The sequence below is a fragment of the Aotus nancymaae genome, unplaced genomic scaffold (assembly GCF_030222135.1).
Source record: "Aotus nancymaae isolate 86718 unplaced genomic scaffold, 86718_ANA_hifiasm-v0.15.2.pri h1tg000059l, whole genome shotgun sequence".
In the NCBI taxonomy this organism is placed as follows: Eukaryota; Metazoa; Chordata; class Mammalia; order Primates; family Aotidae; genus Aotus; species Aotus nancymaae.
This window is the reverse complement of record NW_026988473.1, coordinates 34,018,748-34,044,406: the sequence shown is the minus strand read 5'-3', so window position 1 is coordinate 34,044,406 and position 25,659 is coordinate 34,018,748. Positions and strand designations below refer to the sequence as shown.

At 39.2% G+C, this 25,659-nt stretch overlaps 2 protein-coding genes across 5 annotated transcripts in view; one reads left to right on the top strand and one right to left on the bottom strand.

Annotated features, from left to right (window-relative positions):
* The window catches only part of CCDC34 (coiled-coil domain containing 34), a 327,538-nt gene that overhangs the window by 17,681 nt on the left and 284,198 nt on the right, over nucleotides 1-25,659 (bottom strand). The window lies entirely within an intron of this gene.
* BBOX1 (gamma-butyrobetaine hydroxylase 1) overlaps nucleotides 1-25,659 on the top strand; it is an 82,843-nt gene that overhangs the window by 10,501 nt on the left and 46,683 nt on the right. For 3 of the 4 annotated variants that reach the window (XM_064365085.1, XM_012452232.2, XM_064365084.1), the window contains exons 2-3: nucleotides 2,325-2,578; nucleotides 4,047-4,161. In XM_064365085.1, the coding sequence (XP_064221155.1) occupies nucleotides 2,360-2,578; nucleotides 4,047-4,161 (334 nt within the window). In that variant the 5' untranslated portion in view covers nucleotides 2,325-2,359. Of the gene's footprint in view, nucleotides 1-2,214; nucleotides 2,579-4,046; nucleotides 4,162-25,659 lie in introns of those variants that run through there. The other variant, XM_064365083.1, reaches the window with a different exon arrangement.

Here is a 25,659-nt window from a genome sequence, read left to right as displayed (position 1 = left end):
CGGAAGATGTGGCCTACATTGTTTTTGTGCACACCATGAACTAAGAATAGTTGATACATGCTTATTGGGTTTAAAAAAATAAAAACAGAAATACGCAGCAGGGACTGTACATAAACTGCAAGGCCTAAAAGATGTGTGATCTGGCATTTTACAGAACATATTTGCCATCCCCTGACATAGATTAAAATGTACTACATTTCTTTTTTTAGTGTTATTTAAGGATCTAGTTGTATTATTCCAGAGTCACTGGAAACATCTTTGTCTTTTGAAACAAGGTATGTGAGAAAACTTGCCAGCTAACCCTTTCTCTTGTCAGGAAATTCAAATGTCCTACCTATTCCACAGAGAATCTGATGTTAGGACTTCCATAAAGCTCCTCACTCAGACATATGAGCTAAACTTCCAGGTTTGAAAGTACATTATAATTTTTGATGATTTTTAAGTAATAATGTTCTCCTATCACTATATAAATTTTTAAGAAAAAAAAGATGATAGCGCTGAAGCAGAAATAAGCATGAGAGCCAATTAATTGTATTTCTTCCATGCAATCAATGGATTACTCTATATTTGAGGCTAAAGGGAGAAAGCAATCTTTTTCGTCTTGACTCTTGCTCCATAACTTGACTAAATTATCCAAGCCAATGATTTGAGGAAGCATATGTGAAACCACCTAGAAGTATTTTACTTTAATATTGTGTAAAGTATCTTTTAAGTTATCTTAATGTTGCATAAAGTCTTCCTGTAAGCTCAAGAAAGAGAGGGAGCAATTTTATCTTACTTGTCACTAAATCCCCCAGTGCCTATTGCAGTGCCTGGAAAGGATTTTATAAGGGGTGTGTGTGTGTGTGTGTGTGTGTGTGTGTGTGCGTGTGTGCGCGCGCGCACGCACGCGCGCGCATTCCTACCTTCCCTTCATCTCAAGGCAATGAAGTCTTGTTTCCATTGTCACCTGTCACCTTCTGTTAATGATGAGCAGATCATTACATGGAAGATGTTAAGAAGTTCTACTTCTTGCATATAAATTCTACTTTTCCTATGTAAGTTCTACTTCATCCATGTAAGTTTAGAGTACTGGAAAATAATATATGAAGAAAGTAAAATGTAGAACACTGGCATGGTTTCTGAAGGTCAAATATGCAGTCACTAATGGAATCAGGATTAACACAGGTGCTCAATCATAATACCATCGTGTCTCTGTTTCACTAAATTTCCTCTCTTGTAAATAGTCCATGTCCTTAAATTTGCTGGATTTTTTAAAATAAAAAGTAAGCCATGTATTCCCAAGTAATATGAAGGTGTACACAAGTACTCCATAAAGGTTCAGAATAAAATAAAGTAACAAGGCACACTCTATTGATATGGATTAAAATCAAAAATCTCAAAGAACGAACCAAACGAATTTCTTGCAGAACCTAAGGACTTCTATATTTCATTAAGAAAATGTATTGTAAAAGTAAAAAAGTAAATGACAGAACAGAAACAGCACAATATTCTGAATTACAGGGTCTTTAAGTAAATAAATTACATGAATATTCTCTTCATAAAAACAAGTTTATTAATTTAGTATCATAAAAACATTTTTTCAAAAGCCATGTGCAAGTGGGCATCAGTTAAAATAGAACAGAGATGATTGTTACACTTCCAATTTGTGGAACATTTTTCTCTCTTAAAAAAATTCCAGAGCCTTGGCCAGGCACGGTGGATCATGCCTATAATCCCACCACTTCGGGAGGCAGAGGCAGGTGGATCACGAGGTCAAGAGATCGAGACCATCCTGGTCAATATGGTGAAACCCCGTCTCTACTAAAAATAGAAAAATTAGCCGGGCATGGTGACACACGCCTGTAGTCCCAGCTACTTGGGAATCTGAGGCAGGAGAATTGCTTGAATCCAGGAGGCGGAGGTTGCAGTGAGCCAAGATCATGCCATTGCACTCCAGTCTGGGTAACAAGAGCGAAAACTCCGTCTCAAAAAAAAAAAAAAAATTCCAGAGCCTTTATGTAAACATAATTCTTAAAATGCATATGTCATTGGTTCTGAACTTATTATCTAAATTTTCTGTGAGAAAAACAAGGAATTATTTTCATTTGGATCCTGACTCAGCACTTATATCTCATTTAGTTTTTAGTCACTGCATTTCTGTTTACTGTATGTGAAATACTCTCACTAGAACAAAGGTCCTAGCGTTAGTAAATCAAACCGCAGACTCTGACAGCTGAGTGAATAGCGGAGGCCAGAGTCCACTTAAAGTGTTCATACTCTTAGAAGTCCAGTTTAGATCCTATCTGCCTGAGATTCCTGTTAACACTGATTTGTCATAGCAGGGAGCTGACAGAATTTACTCCTGAAGACCAGAAACATGGCTTGTACCATCCAAAAGGCAGAAGCGCTCGACGGGGCTCGTTTGATGCAGATCCTCTGGCATGATGAGGCAGAGTCTCTCTACCCAGCTGTATGGCTGCGAGACAACTGCCCGTGCTCCGATTGCTACCTGGATTCTGCAAAAGCACGGAAACTTCTCGTCGAAGCTCTTGATGTGAACATTGAAATTAAAGGCTTGACATTTGACAGAAAAAAGGTAATTATCTCTAAATAATGTCTCCCTGCTTTCTCAAGTTAAATAACAGGGTAGTCTACAATCATTTAGATAACTCTTTTTCATTTGATCACACATATATAACCATTTACAGACCCATGTTTATATAGTACTTAGTGCAAATTAAGTATACTCAATAAATGGAAGCTTCAGTAAATGGAAGCTTCAGATATTATTATTACTACTACTATTTTAAATAAAATTTGCAGTGTTACTTGTCACTCTTTCAATGAGTGGCAGCCTTAAAAACACAAACTATGTCTACAATAACAGCAATGCCTCTGAGTGTCAGTATATTCATCTGTGAAAGAGAAATACAAAAAGAACTTGCTCATAGAAATGTGAAGATTTACTGGGATAATATGGGTTAAAATGTTTAACAGTGCCTGGCATACAGAGAGCGCTAAAAAAAAAAAGGCATTGGCAAATGTCTTTTAGTCAGATTAGTATGTAGAGATACTAGGCTTGTTCTGGTATTCCCAAACGCACAGCTCTCAAAACTACAAACCAGAAGCAGCCACCATTCCATGTTTCTCTCTTCCAGATTTACCAGGATTCTTATTACTCTCTTGTCCACATCCCAACTTGAGGACTTTACTCTCAGATTTCACTGTTTGCTAGCTAGATAACCTTAGAAATGCTGTTTACTCTCACATTTCTCACCTAAAAAAAAAATCAAATAATAGTAGTACCTTTCCCTTAGAGTTATAAAGATTACATGTGCTATGTCTATAGTATTGGTTATAAACACTCAAAATAGTATTATTTTTCTTATAGTTGTCCTCCTTATCATCATTACTCCTTCCTCCCTCCCTCCCTCCCTCCCTCCCTCCCTCTCTCTCTCTCTCTCTCATTCTTTTTTTCTTTCTGAGATGGAATCTTGCTCTGTCGCCCAGGATGGAATGCAGTGGTATGGTGCGACCTCGGCTCACTGCAACCTCTGCCTCCCAGCTTCAACCATTCTCCTGCCTCAGCCTCCTGAGTAGCTGGGACTACAGGTGCCCACCACCACATCCAGCTAGTTTTTGTATTTTTAGTAGAGAGGGGGGTTTTGTCATGTTGGCCAGGATGCTCTCGGTCTCTTGACCTCGTGATCTGCCCACCTCAGCCTCCCAAAGTGCTGGGATTACAGGCATGTCCAGCAGGAATCTTAATTGATAACTAGCTTCAGTTATCACAGAAAGTTTGGGGATCCCAGGTTTAGAGAATGTAGGTCAAGAACTGTAGATCTATTCATATTCTATTTTTTGAGTGCTATTTAAGGGTCTCAGTCCTCAGATGTCTTACTTTTGGCTTCCTTGTTTTCCAAAAGCTTAAGCTTAATATCTGTCTTAAAAATTAAGGGAAGAATAATTGGATTCCCTGATTATCTTAAAGCGCATTCAGAAACAGAATAGTAGAGAACTGAAATAAAATTAATATAGGTGAAATTTTCTTTCTGTGTTATAAGGTGTACATCACGTGGCCCGATGAGCATTACAGTGAATTCCAGGCTGATTGGCTGAAGAAAAGATGCTTTTCCAAGCAGGCCAGAACACAGCTCCAAAGAGAATTGTTTTTGCCAGGTAACTTTGCCAAGGTCTTCAATGTCTTTTTAAACCCTTACGGTAAAGGATTTTATATTAAGAAATTTGCTCACAGAAATTCAAACCTTTGTGCTTTGATTAAAATAGTATTGTAAATTATGTGACATGTTTAAAGTTTTACCAACAAAGATCATTTGGGTAGAGATGAAAAAGAGTATAGAGTAATTCTAGACATTCTATAGGGAAAGGAAGAAAACAAGCCCAGCACACTCGTATTATTTGTCATCCAAAGCAAAACCTGGCACAGCACACCACAGACACTCCTCCGTAAGTGCTCACTACAAAGAAGAGGATGAACTAAAGGCAGACTGGCCATTTATAACAATTTTGTCTAAGGCCAGAACAACACAAATCAACAAAGCAAGAATTCCTAGCCTGGTATTCATAGATGGAATGATGGGTTCAATGTACCCATGAATGGTATGCACAGCACTGAGTATGCATGTGAGTGTGGGAGAATTTGTTTGTGTGTGTGCATGTACACACACGTGCACACAAAACCACATTTGTATACAAAGAATTTATGTAGGTTTCAAGGGGATCCATGAACAGAACAATGTTCAGAAAAACTGCAAAGGATGAATTCAGTGGATAAAGAGGACTTTATTGCTGAGCAAAGAGACAAAATAAGTACTTAAAACAGGTGGAAATATTTTTAAATATTAATTTTAGGAGATACACAGTAATAGAACTCAAGCAGAGGTACTGGTAAGGGGTGAGAGGTGTTTACAATTCATTCTCTAACTATTTTGAAGATTTATTACATGAAACTACGTGAATCCAAGGTAAACTGAAAAACAGATCTTGCGAGATCTGGTCATTTGAAAGTGCATAGCACTCTCCCCTCTCTCTCTTGCTCCTGCTTTCCTCATGTGACCTGCCTGCTCTCTCGTCTCCTTCCATCACTATTGTAAGTTCCTGAAGCCTCTCCAGAAGTTGAGCAGATGTCAGTACCATGCTTCCTATACAGCATGCAGAACCATGAGCCAATTTAACTTCTTTTCCTTTTTTTTTTTTTTTTTTCTGAGACAGAGTCTCGCTGTGTTGCCAGGCACCAGGCTGGAGTGCAATGGTGCGATCTCCGCTCACTGCAACCTCCACCTCCCAGGTTCAAGCAATTCTCCTGCCTCAGCCTCCAGAGTAGCTGGGACTACAGGCACATGCCACCACACTCAGCTAATTTTTGTACTTTTTAGTAGAGACGGGGTTTCACCATGGTCTCAATCTCTTGACCTCGTGATCCGCCCGCCTCAGCCTCCCAAAGTGCTGGGATTACAGGAATGAGCCACTGCGCCCGGCCAACTTCTTTTCTTTATAAATTACCCAGTCTCAGGTATTTCTTTATAGTGATGCAAGAACAAACTAATACAGAAAATTGGTCCTGAGAAGTGGGGCATTGCTATAAAGATACCTAAAATGTAGAAGCAGCTTTAGAACTGGGTAACGGGCAGATGTTGGAAGAGTTTGGATAGCTCAGAAACAGATAGGGTAAGTTTGATTATGAGGGTAAGTTTGGAACCTTGTAGAGACTGGTTAGATTGTTGTGACCAAAATGCTATGGTGATATGGAGAGTGAATGCCAGGGTGATGGGGTATTAGATGGAAATCAGGATCTTATTGGGAACTGAAGCATAGGTCATGTATGTTATACCTTAGCAAAAGAGCTTGGCTGGATTATGTCCATGCCCTAGGGATATGTGGAAGTTTGAACTTGAGAGTGATGACCTAAAGAAATTTCTAAGCAAAAAAGTAAGTGTTTAAGAAGTAACATGACTACTTCTAACAGCCTATGATCAGATATGGGAGCAAAGAAATAAATTGGAACTTTTATGTTTAAAAGGGAAGCAGTGTATAAAAGTTTGAAAATTTTGTAGCCTAGTCATGTCTAGTCAGAGACAGAAAAAGCTTTAATGGGAGAGGAAGTCAAGCAGGCTGTGGAGCAACCACTTATTAGAGATATTTGTATAACTAAGAAGAAGTCAAGTGCCAGTAGCCACAACGATAAGAAAAAGGCTTCAAAGGCATTTCATAGACCTGCCCTTCAGCCTCTCCCATCACAGATCTAGAGGCCTAGGAAGGCAGAATGGTTTCCTGGGGCAAAGGCTCCCCTACACTGTGTGTAGCCTCAGGATGCAGCTCCCACATCCCACCTGCTCGGGCTCCAGCCTCAGCTCCAAGGGGCCCAGGTACAGCTTGGGCCATAGTTCCAGTGGGCATAAGTTACTGTAAGCCTTGGTGGCTGCCATGTGGCTTTAAGTCTGTGGCTGCACAGAATGCAAGAGTGAATGAGGCTTGGCCTTCTTGGCCTAGATTTCAGAGGCTGTATTATGTTGGTGCAAAAGTGATTGTGGTTTTTGCCATTAAAAGTAATGGCAAATATAAGAAAGTCTGAGTGCCCAAGCAGAAGCCTGCTGCAGGGACAGAGCCCTCACAGAGAACTTCTACTAGGTCAGTGCAGAGGGAAAATGGGCTGGAGGCCCCAGTTAGAGTCCCCACTGGGGCACTGCCTAATGGAGCAGTGGGAAGAGGGCCACTGTCCTGCAGACCCCATAAGATAGATCCGCTGGCAGCATGCATACCCAGCATGGAAAAGCCACAGGCACTCAGCAGCCTGTGACAGCAGGCTCTGGGGCTGAACTTTGCAAAGTCATAGGGGCAGAGCTGCCCAAGGCATTGGGAACCCACCCCTTGTACCATTGTGTCCTGGATGTAAGACATGAAGTCGAAAGAGATTATTTTTGAGCCTCAAGAGTTAATGACTGCCTTGCTGGGTTTTGGACTTGCATGGGGCCTATACTCCCCTTTCTTTAGGCTGATATCTCCCTTTGGTAATGAGAATGATTATTCAATGCCTATTACCGCATTATATCTTGGAAGTACATAACTTGCCTTTAATTGTACAGGCAGAGACTTACATTGTCTTAGATGAAACTTTGGACGTTGAACTTTTGAGTTAATGCTAGAATGAGTTAAAACTTTGAGGGACTATTGGGAAGGCACAATTGTATTTTGCAATGTGAGAAGTACATGAGATTTGGGGGTCCAGGGACAAAATGATATGGTTTGCATGTTACACCCAAATCTCATGTTGAACTGTAACCTCCAGTGTTGGAGGTGGGGGCTGGTGGGGGGGTGACTGGATCACAAGGGCTGATTTCTCATGAATGGTCTAGAACCTCTTGTTACTAGCCTCACAATAGCAAGTTAATTCTTTGAAGATCTGGTTGTTGTTTTTTTTTTTTTGAGACGGAGTTTCGCTCTTGTTACCCAGGCTGGAGTGCAATGGCACGATCTCGGCTCACTGCAACCTCCGCCTCCTGGGTTCAGGCAATTCTCCTGCCTCAGCCTCCTGAGTAGCTGGGATTACAGGCACGTGCCACCATGCCCAGCTAATTTTTGTATTTTTAGTAGAGACGGTGTTTCACCATGTTTACCCAGGATGGTCTTGATCTCTTGACCTCATGATCCACCCACCTCGGCCTCCCAAAGTGCTGGGATTACAGGCGTGAGCCACCGCGCCCGGCCAGATCTGGTTGTTTTAAGGTATATAGCACTACCTCCCTCTATCTGTTTCCCCTGCTTTTGCCATGTGACCTGCCTGCTCACCCTTTCAACTTTTATCATGATTTTAAGTCTCTTGAAGCCTCCCCAAGAGCCAAGCAGGTATCAGCACGATGCTTCCTATTAAGCCTGCAGAACAGTGAACCAATTAAATCTCTTTTCTTTATGAATTACTCAGTCTCAGGTATTTCTTTATAGCAATGCAAGAACAGACTAATATACCAGCCTTGCTGAGTTTTGTAACACCTCCCCTGGAAATTCTTGACCACATACCAAGACAGAGATTTTACCCTAACTCTTTTCAAACCTGAAATTCTTAAACATGTGTGGTAACTTTCCATGGCTTTAAATGAGACTTATGACACTTTTAGGTATGAAGATGTTACTAATCAACTTGAACCAAATAGCTTCACCATTTCCTCTGGTTATCAATAATAAGGTATGATAATGTCCCCCACCTTTTTAAGCATAGACCAGCCATGTCAAGAATTTAGTTCCTCCATTTCCTTAGTCTCACCATTCTGACAGCTGACAAGGTTTTCTTTCTAACCTCCAGTTCATCTTTCCCTTTATCTAGCTGGTTAAATCCAGATAGGTATCCAGGGAAAGACATTTTTCTTGCCTTCCTCTAATGAGTGCTTTGCTAGATTCTTTAAGGCGTCTCTAATTACATAACTTAGCACCAATTGTCTGGGTCACATAGCAGTATCACAAAAGTATTATTATTTTTTATTTATTTTAGATTTCTTCTGGTACTCAAAATATTTTTCCTTAACTCTGTCCTAATTTTGTAATCCTATTGGATTTTCTTTTCATTTCCTTCAAGTTCTTCTTCTGATTTTTTCAGGAAATAAATGCCAACTCTTTATTATTACAGCTTAAGCTTTTATGCATTGTAAAAGGAATGGACATCCCCCTCCATTAATATTTCTTGATGAGTGCAGTTTTATAGCTTACATTTTTTAGTACTATCAGGCAGTAGCAAAATGGAAATGATACTACACTCAATTAAGTAGTGGAAAAAACTGGTCACAATGACAGACTGCAATCATGAATAATACAAGAACTGGCTGCTATTTAGACACTGGAAAATATTTAATAGTTTAAAACAAGATCAAATTTTTAAAATATATTCTCAAGCTGTGCAGTTGGTGGGTAAAAAAAGAAATTAATGAGCCATTTTTGGAATATTGGTTCTATGGCTTTTTGCCTGTAGAATTTGATACCTTATTTCATTGCCATTGCAAAATTTCAAACATTTATATTCCAGAGCATGCAAACAAACTCAATTACATTTGTGAAAGGATTTTGTTTTTCAGTCCCAGTGGTAATGTTTTCTCGTCTGCAAGCACAACCCTTGGAGTAAGAGTTACAAGGCTTTTAAAATCTGGAGTCAAGATGCAGATCATTTTTCCTTGATCTTCCCCTGGCACACTGTTGAACTCAAAAATGACAAGACAAATGATCATCATCCAGAAAAACTTTCATCATGGGACACTCATAGATAAAAGGAAGACATGGATAATAATCATTCCCTCATAAATTTCTATTCAGTTGCGCATATATTGGGTATCAATTTTGTGCCAGGAACTCTGTAAAGAAATATCAAGATTTTCTTTAAAAGGCATAGATTCTCTCCTTGAGAACTTATCGAGTCTGGAAGGGAACAATAGCCATGAGAAAATAAGGATAAGACATTACTTGAAGTACATTAAAACCACTCATAGAAAGTTAATGATGACACAGAGGGAGAAACTTGAAGGGATGAAGGAATGATCCTCAGAAATGAGGTAATACTTGAGCTGCATTTTGGAGAATCAATCAGTTTGTCAGGCAAAGATAGAAAGTAAGGAAATTCTCAACAAAGAAAAAGGCAGGTAGAAAATCATCAATCGGTAAAATGTTAGGATAGGTTGGGAAAACTGCAATTAGTTTAATATTGGTGAAGTTAAAATTGTTAGGCAACAGAGAAGAGAAAGGGGCCAAACCATGAAATGACTTATATGCCCTGCTTAACATGTAGGCAATTATGAGTTTTCTTGACAAGAACTCAGATATGCCATTCTATTAGTTTCTCCAGATGGATGCTCTTCTTTTAAAGCCAGAGAAATAAGTTTAAGATCTGTGTAAGCTTAAGAAGATGGTTGCTTTCATTTTTTCATCTGTATTTTACATTTTCTGAGTTGTGTCTATCTGATTTTAATCAAATGAATATAATTTCTCAAATGCCTATCAGTTTGTACACGTCTCCTAGGCTTTCTCTTCTCTTCTTGCATTCTCCCCTCCTCCACAGTACACCTGCTTGGCTCTTGGCTTGTATTTACCCCACAAAAGAGAGTGAAGTAATCAGATCTGTGTTGTAGAAGGACCTTGATCATGGCTCTGTATTTGGACAGACCAGCATAGGGAGTGGCTGGGATCAGGGTGACCATAGCATGACCTAGAAATGGTCCTGTAAGAGACAATGAAAGTTTAAGAGGCAGAGAGGAAGGAGGAGGGTGTAGAATCTGTATTCAAAAGAAACATACATGACCTGTAGGACAGAAAGTTGCTGGCCATATTCTCTAGTGTCTATCAACTGAAATCCTAACACTTGAAGTCTAGCAGTTACCTGTTTCCAAACACATGGGTAAAAATGAAAGACTTTAAATCATGTTAGAGATAAGATTTTTTATGTACTAATTATAATTTAACTTTCAAGTGAAATTTTGACATAATTGTACACTCATTTTTATTACTAACTTTGTGATGCAACATTCCCAAAATATAACTGGCAGGACCAAAATGGAAAAAAAAAAAAACACTATATAGTATGAGATACATATGAACCTAAATATTGGTTCTTTTTATTAATCCTCAATATCAGTATGATAAATGCTTGCATTATCTCTTTGAATTGGTACTGAAGTATATTTGTATTAATCTCTGACTTTAATAATATTTCTTATAGAAAATTGAGATATAAAAGGTTATAACTGGAAGAAAAGCTTTTATTTCTGTGGAGACAGGCTGCTCAGTTTTCTCAGTAATCCAGGGATGGAGTATATTGCACAATTTAAAAAAAAGAATATTTCCCCAGAATTCTTTATGCCTCTCTCATGGCAGTCTTTACTATCTACTTAATCAGATTACAACCCTTCAATCTATAGCTATAACTCACTTCGTTTCAAAAGGAACATTCCACAAGAGGAAGTGAAAACTCACAAGTAACTGTTAGGACCCTCTAAAATCTATTTGTCTTGTATATGGCCAGAAAAAGTAGAGAGCTCTTCCTTTCTTGCAGAGAACTATATATTTACTTGAAGATGGAGATTTTATGATAGTGCAAAAAACATGGTTGGTTTGGTGCAGAGGTCATTTTTACAAAGCCTTGTCGTAAAGCAAAAATCTTGTGTGTTTTTCTTAATTTAAGTAATGTAAAAAATAAATATGCCTCACACATGTGATATTTTGCCCCCATCTCTAAGCCTTGCTGCATCCATTCTTGAATCCTTGGAAGTGGGAGCCTGCAATGCAAATCAGGGATGGCGTGAGTGTAGCTGTTTCCCTATTGCTTGGTAATTATAAAAGAAACTAGCAAAATTTGGTGTATTTTTTTTAAGCTGCATTAGGATGTCCCAACAGTATCAGGGCTGCCAGGTCAGAATGGCTTCCAAACAGCCCTGTCAAAACAGCTGCCTTACAGCAATTAAGCCACTGCATTACCTTCTGAAATGTATTCCATTCCCAACAGAGACTAATAAAATTTCCTTCCCTAAGGTCACCCAGACTCATAACTCAGATACACAGGTGGGAAAGTAGCTCACAGGATTTGTATCTTTAAGAAGCATGTATTTGTTCTGTTTTGCCTGTCATATGTGAAATGGACCTGCTGACTTGCAGAGAAATATCTCTGGGCTTTTCATGAAATGAATATAGCTATCTCAAATGCATGTAACTTTATTGTAACTGCCTGAGGGGTTCTTGCCTGCTGCTCAAAGAAAGACCATGGTATTGCAGTAAAGAAGGCGTTTAATAGACAAAAGTCCAGCCACGCCATGAGGGAGATGGAGTTAGTACTCAAATCAATCTATCCAATGCTTATAGGTTAGGAGTTTTTCAAAGGCATTTTGAGGGAAGAAGTGGCAGTGTCTAGGCTTGCTGCTGATTGGTTGGGGCAGCGATGAAATTATAGGGAGTCAAAGCCATCCTCCTGTGAGCTAAATCATTTCTGGATAGGGTCATAGGGGCAGGATTGGCGGGTCCAGGTAGAGCCATGGGGTCCAGTGGAGCCACAGGTGTCAGACATGCCAAAAACAAAAACAAAACAAAACAAAACAAAAAACCTGGAAAAGACATCTCAAAGGTCAATAATATACAATAGTGGTGTTATCTGCAGGAATGGCTGGCAATCTATGTCTATGCCTTAGCAGAATCAGGCTCCTCTCTTCCCCCTAACCTGATGGTCTTTCATCAGTTTTGCAAAGGCCATTGAGTTCTTGGGGAAGGCCTATTCCCATAATAAATAAATAAATAAATTCCCATAATAAATAAACAAAACTATAAATTAAATATCTCTCAAAGACAGCTTAGCCTAAGCCCAGGAATGACTAAGGGAAAGGCAAGATGAAGGAGGTGGGTTAGATCAGATCTCTTTCATTGCCATAATTTTCTCACTGGTATAATTTTTGCAAAGGGACCTACTGACTTTCAGAGACGTATCTTTGGGATTTTGATTAAATGAATACAGTTATCTCGAATGTCAGTTTATGAATGTGTGCCTTGCTTCATTTTTCCTTTGTGCCATATTGATGTCTTTCAATGTGTCCTATTATTTTCTGAATTATATGTAATCTATTATTCTCAATTTCTGCACTATACTTGGTAAAATCAGGCATAAGATCTAAAGAGTCTAATGTACCTACACAAGATGGGATTGCCCTTGTTCTGACTGTAAACCCACCAGGGGAGACTCAGAACCTGGGAAGCACACTGCAGTGTCCTGTGCTTTTCACAGATGCCACTAATCTGCCCACAAAATCCCACAAAGTAATCCCACAAAATCTGCCTAGTTTTTGGTTTCATTTGTAAACTCCAGATAAGCCTATCTTCCTCTTTCCTTTTCTAAACTCTACCCATATTTACAGCTAGAAAACACATACCACATATTCAGATATTAATATTAAAAAAGTCTATTTTACAACTAGAAGTATTAAATAAAAATTTTTAAAAGCCTGTATACTACTACATGTATTACTTTTTTAAATGCTTGAGTAAAAAATATATTAATTATATTCTTCAAAAATTATTTTCTCATTACTTAACAACTTCGTAAGACAATGTTGGTGCTAGAGAAGACCTTGAAAAGCTGGTATCTTAAAATATTTAAAAGCCTTGGCAAAGTTTGAGGATATTTTTGAGAAACTAAAGCAAATATATTTCCAGAAATTACAGTTCATTCCCATTTTATACCTTTTTAGTATAGTTGCCACATCAAGAATTAAGGAGAATATTCTAACTTTTTTACTCTTGAAAAAATAATTTTTTGTAGTTATACTAAAGTAAATTTATTATTTTTTAAACATGGTTAAAAAAATAGAATGGGCTTTCCTTAGTGAATTATGAGCATCTATTTCTTAAAAGCTAGGCTTTTTTGTGTTTGTATGTGTGTGGTTTTTGGGGTTTTGTTTTGTTTTTCGAAGCCCAGGAATCAGTTTTATAACATGGGCAGTTGGGCTACAAGTTTCAAATTTATACATTTAGAAAATTCCAAAGCGTTGCAATTTCAAAAAGTACAGTTGGAATATTTTCTACACTGGCTTCACATTTACCAAATATACACGTAAGGAATAAATTTAGCCTGCCAATTTTGCTAGTGCCTATATATCAGCAGATTCGCCAGACAATTAAAAAGAGGACAATTGATTCAAAAACTATTACCTCTCACTTCTGGTTCCAATTTGCTTCTTCGAGATGGCAGAACATAGAGCTACACAACGTTAGGTTTGGAGTTGTAGTTATCTTTAGCACACTTAAATTTCTTCTTTTAGATTTTAGAACCCGACTTCCAAATGTGCCCATCCATGGAATAGCTGTGGGCTATCCATGTAGGGGAAAAAAAAAGATTTTAAAAATTTGTTGATATTTACACTCATATATACTATTGATTGGCCTAATTTCTAGCTGAGCAAATTAAATAAAAATGTTTAAGTTCTACTCTATCCAATAAATCCTCTCATTTTTCTTCCTTTTTTTTCCTTTAAAATTCTGTATTTTTCTCAATCAGTAACTTTGTTATTAATCAATAAGAAAGTAGAGCACTGAAATTAAGAATGTTTTTGGCCCTAGGCCTTGCTAAGTCTGTGATTTTGAGCAACTTACTTAACCTTTCTATGCTTCAATATCTTTATCTGCACAACAGACATAATCATAGCGTATACTTATCTTCTTAAGCAGTGCAATGTTGGACAGAGCGTAGTGCTGCAAAACACATATCAACTCATTTTTTTTTTCAAAAGATTTTCTTGAAACTGGTTGTAAAAAACTATAGAAAGCAGCTCTGAGAGTTTTCTTTTTTTGTTTTAAAATAGGTTTATTTTCTTATTAATTTTTTTTCCACAGCTTTTGGAGTATAAGTGGTTTTTGATTAAGTAAATGAATTTTATAGTTGTGAAGTCTGAGGTTTTAGTGCACCCATCACCCAAGTAGTGTACATTGTAACAAATATGCCACTTTTTTTCTTATCTCTTCTCACTCTCCCCCTTTTGAGTCTCCAAAGTCCATTATACCACTCTATTTGCCTTTGCCACCCATGGCTGAGCTCCCGACCAGGCGCAGTGGCTCATGCCTGCAATCCCAGCTCTTTAGGAAGCTGAGCCAGGTGGATCACCTGAGGTCAGGAGTTTGAGACCAGCCTGACCAACATGGTGTAACCCCATCTCTGCTAAAAATACAAAAATTATCCGGGCATGGTGACGTATGACTGTAGTCCCAGCTACTTGGAAGGCTGAGACCAGAGAATTGCTTGAACCTGGGAAGCAGAGGCTGCACTGAGCCGAGATCATGCCACTGCACTCCAGCCTGGGTGACAGAGCGAGACTCCACCTCAAAAATAAAATATATTTTTTTTTAATTAAAAGAAAAACACATAGTTGAGCTCCCACCTGTGAGAACATACAGTATTTGGTTTTCCATTCCTGAGTTACTTCATTTAGAATAATGGCCTCTAGCTTCATTCAAGTTGCTGCAAAAGGCATTTTTTTATTCTTTTTTATGAGTGAACAGTATTCCATGGTGTGGACATACCACACTTTATCCATTTATTAGTCAACAGGCACTTACATTGGTCCTATAACTTTGCAATTGTGAATTGTGCTGTAATAAACATACATGTTCAGGTATCTTTTTTACATGATGATTTCTTTTGTTTGGTTAGATACCCAGTAGTGGGATTCCTGGATGGAATGGTAGTTCTACTTTTAGTTCTTTGATAAATCTCCATACTGTTTTCCATAAAGATTGCCCTAATTTACATTCCTACTCACAGTGAATGCTTCTCTTTTCACCACATTCATGTCAATATCTGTTGTTTTTTGACTTTTTAATCATAGCCATTCTGATGAGGGCAAATGGTATCTCATTGTGGTTTTAATTTGCATTTCCCTGATGACTAGTGATGCTGAGCACTTTTTCATCTTTGTTGGCCATTTGTACACCTTCTTTTGAGAAATGTTAATTCATGTAATTTGCCCACTTTTTGATGGGACTGTTTTTTTCTTGCTCATTTGTTTGAGTTCCTTGTAGATTCTGGATATTAGTCCTGTGTTGGATGAATAGCTTGCAAATATTTTCTCCCATTCTGTGGGTTGTTTACTCTGGTGATTATTTCTTTTGCTACACAGAGCTTTTTAGTTTAATTAGGTCCCATTTATTTATGTATTTTTGTTTGTTACATTTGCTTTGGGGTCTTAGTCATAAATTCTTTAGGTCAATGTACAGAAGAATTTTTCCTAGGTTATCCTCTAAAATTTTTATGATTTAATATCTTTAATTTAAGTCTTTGATCCATCTGTAGTTGATTTTTTTCTAAGTTAAGAGATAGGGATCCAGTTTCATTCTTCTATATGTTGCTATCCAGTTTTCCCAGCACCATTTATTAAATAAGGTGTCTTTTCCCCAACTTATAGTTTTGTATGTTTTGTCAAAGATCCATTGGTTGCAGGTATTTAGCTTTATTTCTGGGTTCTCTATTCTGTTCCATTGATCTATGTATTTGTCTGCTTTTACAGAGTACCATGCTATTTTGGTAACTACAGCCTTGTAGTATAATTTGAAATCAGATAATGTGATGGATTCAGATTTGTTCTTTCTGTTTAGGATTGCTTTGACTTTTTAGGCTTTTTTTTTTTTTTTTTTGGTTCCATATGAATTTTGGGATTGTATTTTCTAATTCTGTGAAGAATAATGCTGGTATTTTGATAGGAATTGCCTTGAATCTGTAGGTTGCTTTGGGCAATATGGTCATTCTTAAAATATTGAGTCTTCTATTTCACGAGCATGGAATGTGTTTCCATTTGTTTGTGTCATCTATGATTTCTTTCAGCAGTGTTTTGTAGTTCTTCTTATACACAGCTTTCACCTCCTTGATTAAAAATATTCCTAGATTTTGCTTTGCAGCTATTATGAAAAGGATTGAGTTCATGATTTGATTCTCAGTTTGGTTGTATAGCAGTGCTACCGATTTTTGTAGATTAATTTTGTAACCTGAGACTTTACTGAATTTGCTTATAAAATCTAGAAGTCTTTTGGAGGAGTCTTCAGGGTTTTCTAGGTATACAATTATAAAATCAGTGAACAATGATAGTTTGACTTCCTCTTTTCCAATTTGGTTGTTATAGGACCCTGTTTTTTCTTACTGCCAGAATTATTTTTCTGATTCCTTCTCATTTGGATAGACTATTTATTTTCATTATTCTTGACTTATTTTCTATTTGACTGTTTATTTTTTCCCCTGAAGAATGTGACTTTAATGTTTACAGTTTATTACAGCCTAATGCAGCTCTTGGTGCTTTCAGGGGTGAAGACTGTAAGAATTTGTTGTTATAGTCTTTGTATAATGGTTTTCTCAGGTGCTGACTACAGTAACAATGTCCTTGGCACGTGACTAAGTTCATTGTCTCTTATGAGGTTAAAGTAGCAGAGGTCTCTTGAAGCTTATCTCATTCCCCCATGGTGTCCACATTTTTATTTATTTATCTTTCCTCAGTAGGAGAGGTGTCCCTAAGTAAAACCCAGTTGGGGCTGAAGCCAGTGGGTAAATGCAACACCCAATAGTGGGCAGAGGTCCCAGTCTGGACAGAGGTGGCTGGAGGAGCTCTCAGTGAAATGCACTGAGATTTTATCAGGGGAAGGATGGCCTCTCCCTTGCAAGGCCAATAGGAAAGCAAGGCACCTCCTAGTCACATTCCTGACCCAGTGCTGCAGCTATTCAAATCAGACTGGCATCTCTTTTCATCTGCAGGAATGTTGATACTCCAAGTAGAGATGAACTGTGACTCTACCCCTCATGCAAGCCTGAACCTGAGGTGGGGATCCAGTTACCCTGAAGCATTCCAGAAAGGCTGTCTATAGGTGCACTCATACTGAACTCCTATGAGAGAAGCCATAGCTGCGTCTGCAGTGATTGACAAGAGGGAATATCATTCCTGTTTTCCAAGACCCTTTGTGGGCACTAGGGCTCTCTGGCAGTTGGGACAGAGCTGCAGACTTTCCCCACTGAGCCCAGCACTGTATCTGTGCCTCTGCTGAAAGAAACTTTGCACCAGCAGAAAGTTCTGGGACTCAAGTCCTGCCATCCACATTCGTTTATCTCCCAAGGTGTTCTCTTTATGTGGTATATTTGCTCTCTGCCTAGGAGTAGGAGTCACTGAGAACCAGACTATTGTAAATGCTGCTGCTCCTCTGGGTCTAGCCACCTCCTGGGGCTGCCACACTCCAGGCTGGTGCTGGGAAATGTCTGCAAGGGGTCCAGTGATGTGATCTGTCCTCAAGTCTCTCAGCAGCAGATACCAGCACTAGCTCTGATGGAGATGATGGCAGGGGAGTGACGTAGACTCTGTAAGGTTCCTTGGTTATAAATAACCTTAGTGTGTTAGCTTTCTCAAATGCTGGCTGAAGAAGTAATGAACTGGTCACATGGACAGACTCAGGACCTCCTGGTTAGCGATGGTGCTGCAGGTAATGGTGATAGCTGAGGTAACATATACATTTTCTCCTTTCTGAGCACTATGTTATTCTACCTGCAGATGCTGTAATGGACTGTGTCAGTTGACCTCCAGTCAGGAGGTGGCACTTGCAAAACAGCACCAGCTGTGTTAGTAGCAGTGGGATTTGTGCTTGCTTTGTTACCCAAGGGAGGTATTCTGTATTCTCAGACAATAAGTAGAGCCATATAACTCTCAAAAGTTTCTGTCCATTATGTTAAGTTACCAGGGTGGGTGGAGGGGCAAAGCCAGGCAGGGGCTGGGTCAGACAGGACCACACTCTGGCTCTCCACATGCAGGGCAAGCAACAGTTCTTGTGAAATTGAAGGGCAGTTCTCTTGCCACTAGGGTAATGTTCCAGAGAGAAGAACAGCTATCTCTGCTGCACAGAAGAGTTTGTGCAGGAAGTGGGGAGTAGCAGGTGTCAATAAGTGCCACCCAGCTCCCATTCTCTTGGCAAGGCAGGTCTCACACTTGCAATGCTCTCTACTAGCAGCAGCTACCTAATTCCTAAGCAGTCTATGCTCAGAACTCCCCAGAAGACAGCTACTATGGCTTTCAGACCTCACCCCTTCCTGTCCACCCACAAAGCCAGAACATCCAGCTCCTGTATCTGTGGCAGCAGCACATTTCCCACCCACTCTTAACTTCTAGCCAAGGGTGTTTGTCTGCACTTGAGATTATATCCTGAATTTTAGTTGGGAGACTCTCTTAACCTGTGACTGCCACCTGTGTTAGCTGACAGACTGTGAGATCTCCTGTGAAGTAGGACCAAAAATGGCTTCCCTCCAACCATGCTGGAGACTGGGAATGCACAGAAGTCTTCCTGCTGCTGCTCTTACTTTTATATGTCCTACGACTCCCTAAATCAGCTCCAGTGCTGGGTAGGATTAAGGCCTTCCCCCATAGGCTGCATTGCTAGGTTCCCCAGTGGGAGGGTATATCCCAGAGGCAGTTTAGTCACCCTCACACTCTGGGGACTTACAGTTTTCCACCTGGCTTGAAGTGTAGACTACAGCCTGCCACTTATTTCAAAGGGCCTGTGGTTTCTTTACATTTTCCTGTTAAGTTCTTGTATTGTTTCTTGGAAAAAAGTTCAGAGTGTGAATCTCTACATACTATTTTGTCTTTCCAAGAGGAAGAGGCATACTAACAATGTCTCCAATCCACCATCTAAAACAAAAAGAAAGAAAAACAACTGAGCTCTTTTGACCCTCTTGAACAGAATATTTGTTTTTGAAAAATGTAGAATATTATTAAAATATCTTTCTCATTGTCTCCCATTGGCTTTTGATTATAGTACATATTTCCTGTTTGCATAGAGATGATTGATATTTAAGTTAGGCTTATGGAGGAAAAGATTATATAGATTGTCTCTTTTGCCAACAGCTTAGTTGGAGCCTTTTATCATCCCATGTCTGTATTACTGACATAACATGGCCTCCCTGCTCATACTCAGCTTGCAGAATTCTAAGAGCAATCCCCCTGAGGCTCACAATCATCTCTCCTCCCCCTTGCTCATGTGTCTTATTGCCTACGGAATAAAAGTGTTTACTAGGGCTTTCCAATCATCCCGCAATCTGGAACCCCCTCCACGAGCATGTGGACTCCTTTTCTTGCCCAAGTTCTGCTTGCCTCCTGCATGACTTATTCCTCTCTTCCTGACTGGTCACACTTTACCTACCCATTCTACAGGGTTTACTCACATCCTAATGAAGCCTTTTACCATTTATTCCACCCTACATTTATATTTATCCCTAAATCAAGCCACAAATATCAATAGAAAAGAAAGTAAGCTCAGGAAATAGACATCATTTCATTGGTAACATTCAAACAGCAAGGCTTTCATATAGAAATGGAAACATACACATTTTTCAAAACAAATTTTGTTAGAATCTGTTAGAAGAGAAGGTGAAAGAGTGCACTATATCAGGAAAGCTCTCCACTCATAAAATAACAGGTGTTAACAGAAGGAGCACACACGCTGGAATCAGCAGAGCTGGTTTTGACCTTTTTATGTGAATTTGACTTAGTTTCATAAATGATCTGAGTCTCACTTTTTCCATATTTAAAAGAGGCAATGTCTATTAGCCTTGGGACATAAAGAATAAGCAATAAACTGTAAGTACTTAGCACAATGCCTGGCACACTGTGGATGCTCAAAACCTGTTAGATACTTTCTGTTTCCCCTTTTCCTTCTAGTTAAAGCACCATAAACATAAGAGCAGAGGCACATTAAAGAACATTTGGGTAAAGACAGGAGAGAAGAATGGTGCTTATAATATCCTCTGTTTGAGCTCCCCTTACATGAATAATAATCATGTTCTATTCCTGATTAAATACATGAGAGTATCTCAAACATGGACAATTGCCATGAAAAAACTTTAATCACACATTGGTTTGATTCCTAGCAAAAATTTACCTACCTGGTAGATAGTTTCATTTAAATAGAACTAAAGAAGGCAGTGAAAAGACTGGTCAATTATGAACCTAATTCCAACCAAAATATGGAAGTGTTTGGTGAAGCTGGAATGACCAGCAAACTTGGAAGAAAGTTATCCTGTGTTATTTATTAGTCAAGGATAGCTGCAGATGAAAATACCAGCAATCATCAGCTATATTATATGTCACATATGTGCTATATACTTGAAAAAGAAAAATTCCAAACTTCAAATCGGTACAATCTCATCACCATAGAAGAGCAGATAATCTCAACAGAGAAGATAAAGAACACGTATCTAAAGACAACAATGTGCCCATATAATGAGGAACCACAGTCTTTAAGCTCAAATTTCAGTAAGGCATAATAGGAATTTCTAGCCCAGCCAGAATAAATTGACCAATCAAGATATATGATGGGTAAGAACAGAGGGGACTAATGAAGTTATTTACTTGGAAAAATTTTTAAAAATGAGGAAAACCAAAGGAAGGATGAACCTGCTGCTGGGAGCAGATGGTCTAAGATAATTATGCTCCACACACAGTATTTTTCATCTCAGCTGATGATGGAACTCCATCTCTCCAGTAGTAGGCTTACCCTTGACTACTGTTTATCTCTCATGATACCCATCAAACTTATTAAAAAGTTCTATTAACTCTATCATCAAAATAATTCAGAATCCAACTATATCTTGCTGCTTCCGTTCTTAAACCTCTGTCCACACTACCAACATCATATGCCCTTCGTCTTCCTCCTATATCTTACTTCCTATTCCCATCCTACTCTTTCTTTTTTAAAATGTCTTAAAAGTATTTTCCATTTGCCAGTCACTGAGCTCAGCACTTAATATTTACTGCCCTGTTTAATCCTAGCAATAACTCCCAGGCAGCATTATCATTGTAACCATTTTATACACAAAAAATGAGGCTGATAGAAATTAATAACTAGTTTATAATCAAGGAGACATGAAGTAACAGAGCCAAGGTTTGATTCAAGAGTATCTGCACTATTAAATATCTTCTATTTTCCTCCTCTTCTATGTGCTCATAGCAATTTGTATAGTCCTCTCTCTCTTGTATAGTCATTGTCTATAGTATTTGACTCTCCTTCACACTAGACAGTTGAAATCTAGAGAAATAACTAATATTAGTAATATATATCATTATGGAGCACTTTCCATGCACCATGCATTTATTCATTTATCATACTTAATGAGTATCTGCTATGTACCAGGCACAGTTCTAGGTACTGGGGAATCAGTGGTGAACAAAATAAGAAAAAAATTCTGCCTCCTAACAATTTACATTTTGGTAGATAAAGAGACAAATAAATATACAAATATACCTACAATACATCAAGTAATGATAAGGACACAGACTCAGGCAGGTTGGTGGATGTGGTGGTAGCAGTATATGGAAATTCTCTTCTGAGTTCTTCTATCTTTTCACTGAAATAAGAATCAAAGTAACCAGATGAGCATAAATATGAGGAGAAAGTGTGGAAGGTTTGAGGATAGAAAACATAAGAAACGATCAGATAGGGAAGTGTAAGATATAGTTAACTAGAGATTACAATAAAATCAGTCATTTTCATGTGTTTTCCTCCAGCCATATTCAGCTGCTTTGGTTCAAGTGAAGATTTAACCAGACAGCAGGCACACGATGTTAAATTCTTTATAGATATTATCTCATTCAAATTTTACAACTCTGTAGGTTGTTCTTATCCTTTATTTTCCAGATAACAAAACTGAACTTTGAGAATTTCTCACTTTCCAAAGGTCATACAGATGGGAAGTGTTGGAATTAGGATTTGAATCCAGATGTTTCACCTTCAAACCTTGAGTTATTAAATTTGACAAATGACCATATCAGATGTGGCCTTTATTCTCATCTCTATATGTGCTTAGTAAGTTCTTTCTCAATGACCTAGCTTCAGATATAAAGTACATAAGCCCAGGAGACAAATACTTGGCTAACAGGCAATTCTTACATGTTCTGGTAGGCTGAAAAGTTAATATGAGTCATCAGAGTTGAGAATGCCAAAAAAGACTAATTAGATATAGGCTGCATTCGTAAAAATGTAGGAGTGAGCCCACCCTGCAGGAATAGACCAGACCATACCTGTAGTTTTATGTCCAATTCAAGATGCTAGTGCTGTCATGGGGCATCAGCAAACTTAAACATGTCATCCAAAGAAGAGCAGAGAGGGTAGTAGAGTGCATGGTGCCCAGAAAGCATGAAGAAATACTGGGGATACAAGAGGTCACTTAGCGTTACAAAGAAATACTTAATGCAGTGGTTGTCTTTATGCACATCTCCAAGACTGCCTGTGTTAGGCTGTTTTTGCATTGCTATAAAGAAATACCTGAGACTGGGTTATTTGTTTTAAAAAGAAGCTTAACTGGCTCAAGATTCTGTAGGCTTTACAGGAACCATGATGCTGGCATCTGCTCAGCTTCAAGGGAGGCCTCAGGAAGCTTACAATCATGGCTTGTAAGCTTGAAGCTGAAGAGGGAATGGATACATCACATGTTACAAGCAGGAGCAGGAGAAAGAGAGAGGTGCCACACACTTTTAAATGGCTAGATTTCTAGCGAACTCACTATTTGTGAGGACAGCACCAAAAGGATGGTGCTAAACCATTCATGAGAAATTCTCCCCTATGATATCAATCACCTCCCAGTGGGCCTCACCTCCAACACTAAGGATTACAATTCAACATGAGATTTAGGTAAGGGCATATATCCAAACTATACCAGTATTCTGAAATTCTGGACCACAGAATTAGGCTTTAAAAGAAAGGCCATGAGCCAGGATCCAAGATGGCTGAATAGGAACAGCTCTGGAGTGCAGTCCCCAGTGAGAACAACACAGAGAGTGAGTGATCACTGCATATCCAAACGAGTTATTACTGCCCACAGACCAGGAGATTCCCAGGCTGAAAAGCACCATGAGTTTCCAACATGGCTGGTTAGCCAGAGCAGCAGGTTTCCACACAAAAACTCACACAGATCAGGGTAGCCCTTTCAATTGATGCCTGGAATGCCTGGGAGACAAAGTTGCCCATTCAACTGAAAAAAAAGGGGGTTGAAACAGGGAGCCAGGTGATCTGGCTGGGCAGGTCCTACCCTCACAAAAACCAGCAATCTGAAATGCTCTGGATTGAGAGTTTCACAGCAAGTGCAGCTGGAGCCAGGACGGTCCAGCTCTGTGAGGGGAATGGTGTCCGCCATTACCGAGGCAGTCCACCATTACCGAGGCAGTCTGCCATTACCTAGGCAGTCCGCCATTACCAAGGCAGTCCACCATTACTGAGGCAGACTGCCATAATGAAGCAATTCAACTACACCTCTATAAGCAAAACCACAAGGAAGTTCACACCCCAGCTGGGCAGAGTCCACGGCAGATCAGCAATGCCTCTGCTGTCACACTGTGACTAGACTACCTCCTTACTGGGCAGGGCATCTCTGAAAAAAGGCAGCAGCACATCAGGAACTTATAAATAAAGGCTCACCTTCCCAGGACAGAGCACATGGAAAAAAAAGGCAGTTATGAGTTCTGCTGCAGCAGACTTAAATGTACCTGCCCAGCAGCTCAGAACAAAACAACAGAGCTCGCAGTTCAGCACTTGAGCTCCTATAAGGGTCAGACTATCTCCTCAAGCAGCTCCCTGACCCCCGTATACCCAAAGAGACACCTCATAAAGGAGAGCTCAGGCTGATATCTGGTGGGTATCCATCTGGGACAAAGATAACAGAAGAAGAAACTGGCAGAAACCTTTACTGTTCTGCAGCTGACGCAGGTGATCCCCAGGCAAGCAGGGTCTGGAGTGGACATCCAGCAGTCCTACAGCAAAGGAGCCTGACTGTTAGAAGGAAAACTAAAAACAGAAAGAAATAACTTCATCATCAACAAAAAGGACATCTACTCAGAGACCTCATCCAAAAGTCACCAACTATGAAGACCACAGGTAGATAAATCCACAAAGATGGGAAGAAACCAGTGCAAGAAGGATGACAACACCAAAAACCAGAATGCCTCTCCTCCTCCAAGGGATCACAACTCCTCACCAACAAGGGAACAAAGCTGGATTGAGAATGAGTTTGATGAATTGACAGAAACAGGCTTCAGAAGGTGGGTAATAACAAATGTCTCTGAGCTAAAAGAACTTGTTCTAACCCAATGCAAAGAAACTAAGAACCTTGAAGAAATGTTTGATGAAATGCTAATGAGAATAAACAACTTAGAGAAGAATATAAATGACCTGATGGAGCTGAAAAACACAACACTAGAACTTCATGAAGCATATACAAATTTCAGTAGCCAAGTTGACCAAGCAGAAGAAAGGATATCAGAGATTGATGATCAACTCAATGAAATAAAATGAGAAGACAAGATTAGAGAAAAAGTGAAAAGAAATGAATAAAGCCTCAAAGAAATATGGGATTATGTGAAAAGACCTAATCTACCTTTGATAGGTGTACCTGAATGTGACAGAGAGAATAAATCCAAGCTGGAAAATACTCTTCAGGGTATCATCCAGGAGAACTTCCCCAACTTAGTAAGGCAGGCCAATATTCAAGTCCAGGAAATACAGAGACACCACAAAAATATTCCTCAAGAAGAGCAATCCCATGACACATAACCATCAGATTCACCAGGGTTGAATTGAAGGGAAAAAATTCTAAGGGCAGCCAGAGAGAAAGGTCAAGTTACCCCTAAAGGGAAGCCCATCAGACTCACAGTGGATTTCTCGGCAGAAACCCTACAAGCCAGAAGAGAGTGGGGGCCAATATTCAATACCCTTAAAGAAAATAACTTTCAACTTAGAATTTCATATCCAGCCAAACTAAGCTTCATAAGTGAAGGAGAAATAAAATCTTTTATGAACAAGCAATTGCTGAGAGACTTTGTCAACACCAGCCCTGCCTTACAAGAGCTCCTGAAAGAAGCACTAAACATAGAAAGGAACAACCAGTACCAGCCACTCCAAAAAGGTACCAAGTGGTAAAGAGCATCCACACGCTGAAGAAACTGCATCAACTAATGGGCAAAACAAACAGCTAGCATCAAAATGGCAGGATCAAATTCACACATAACAATATTAACCTTAAATATAAATGGGCTAAATGCCCCAATCAAAAGACACAGACCAGCAAATTGGACAAAAAGTCAAAATCAATCAGTGTGCTGTATCCAGGAAACCCATCTCACATGCAAGGATACACATAGGCTC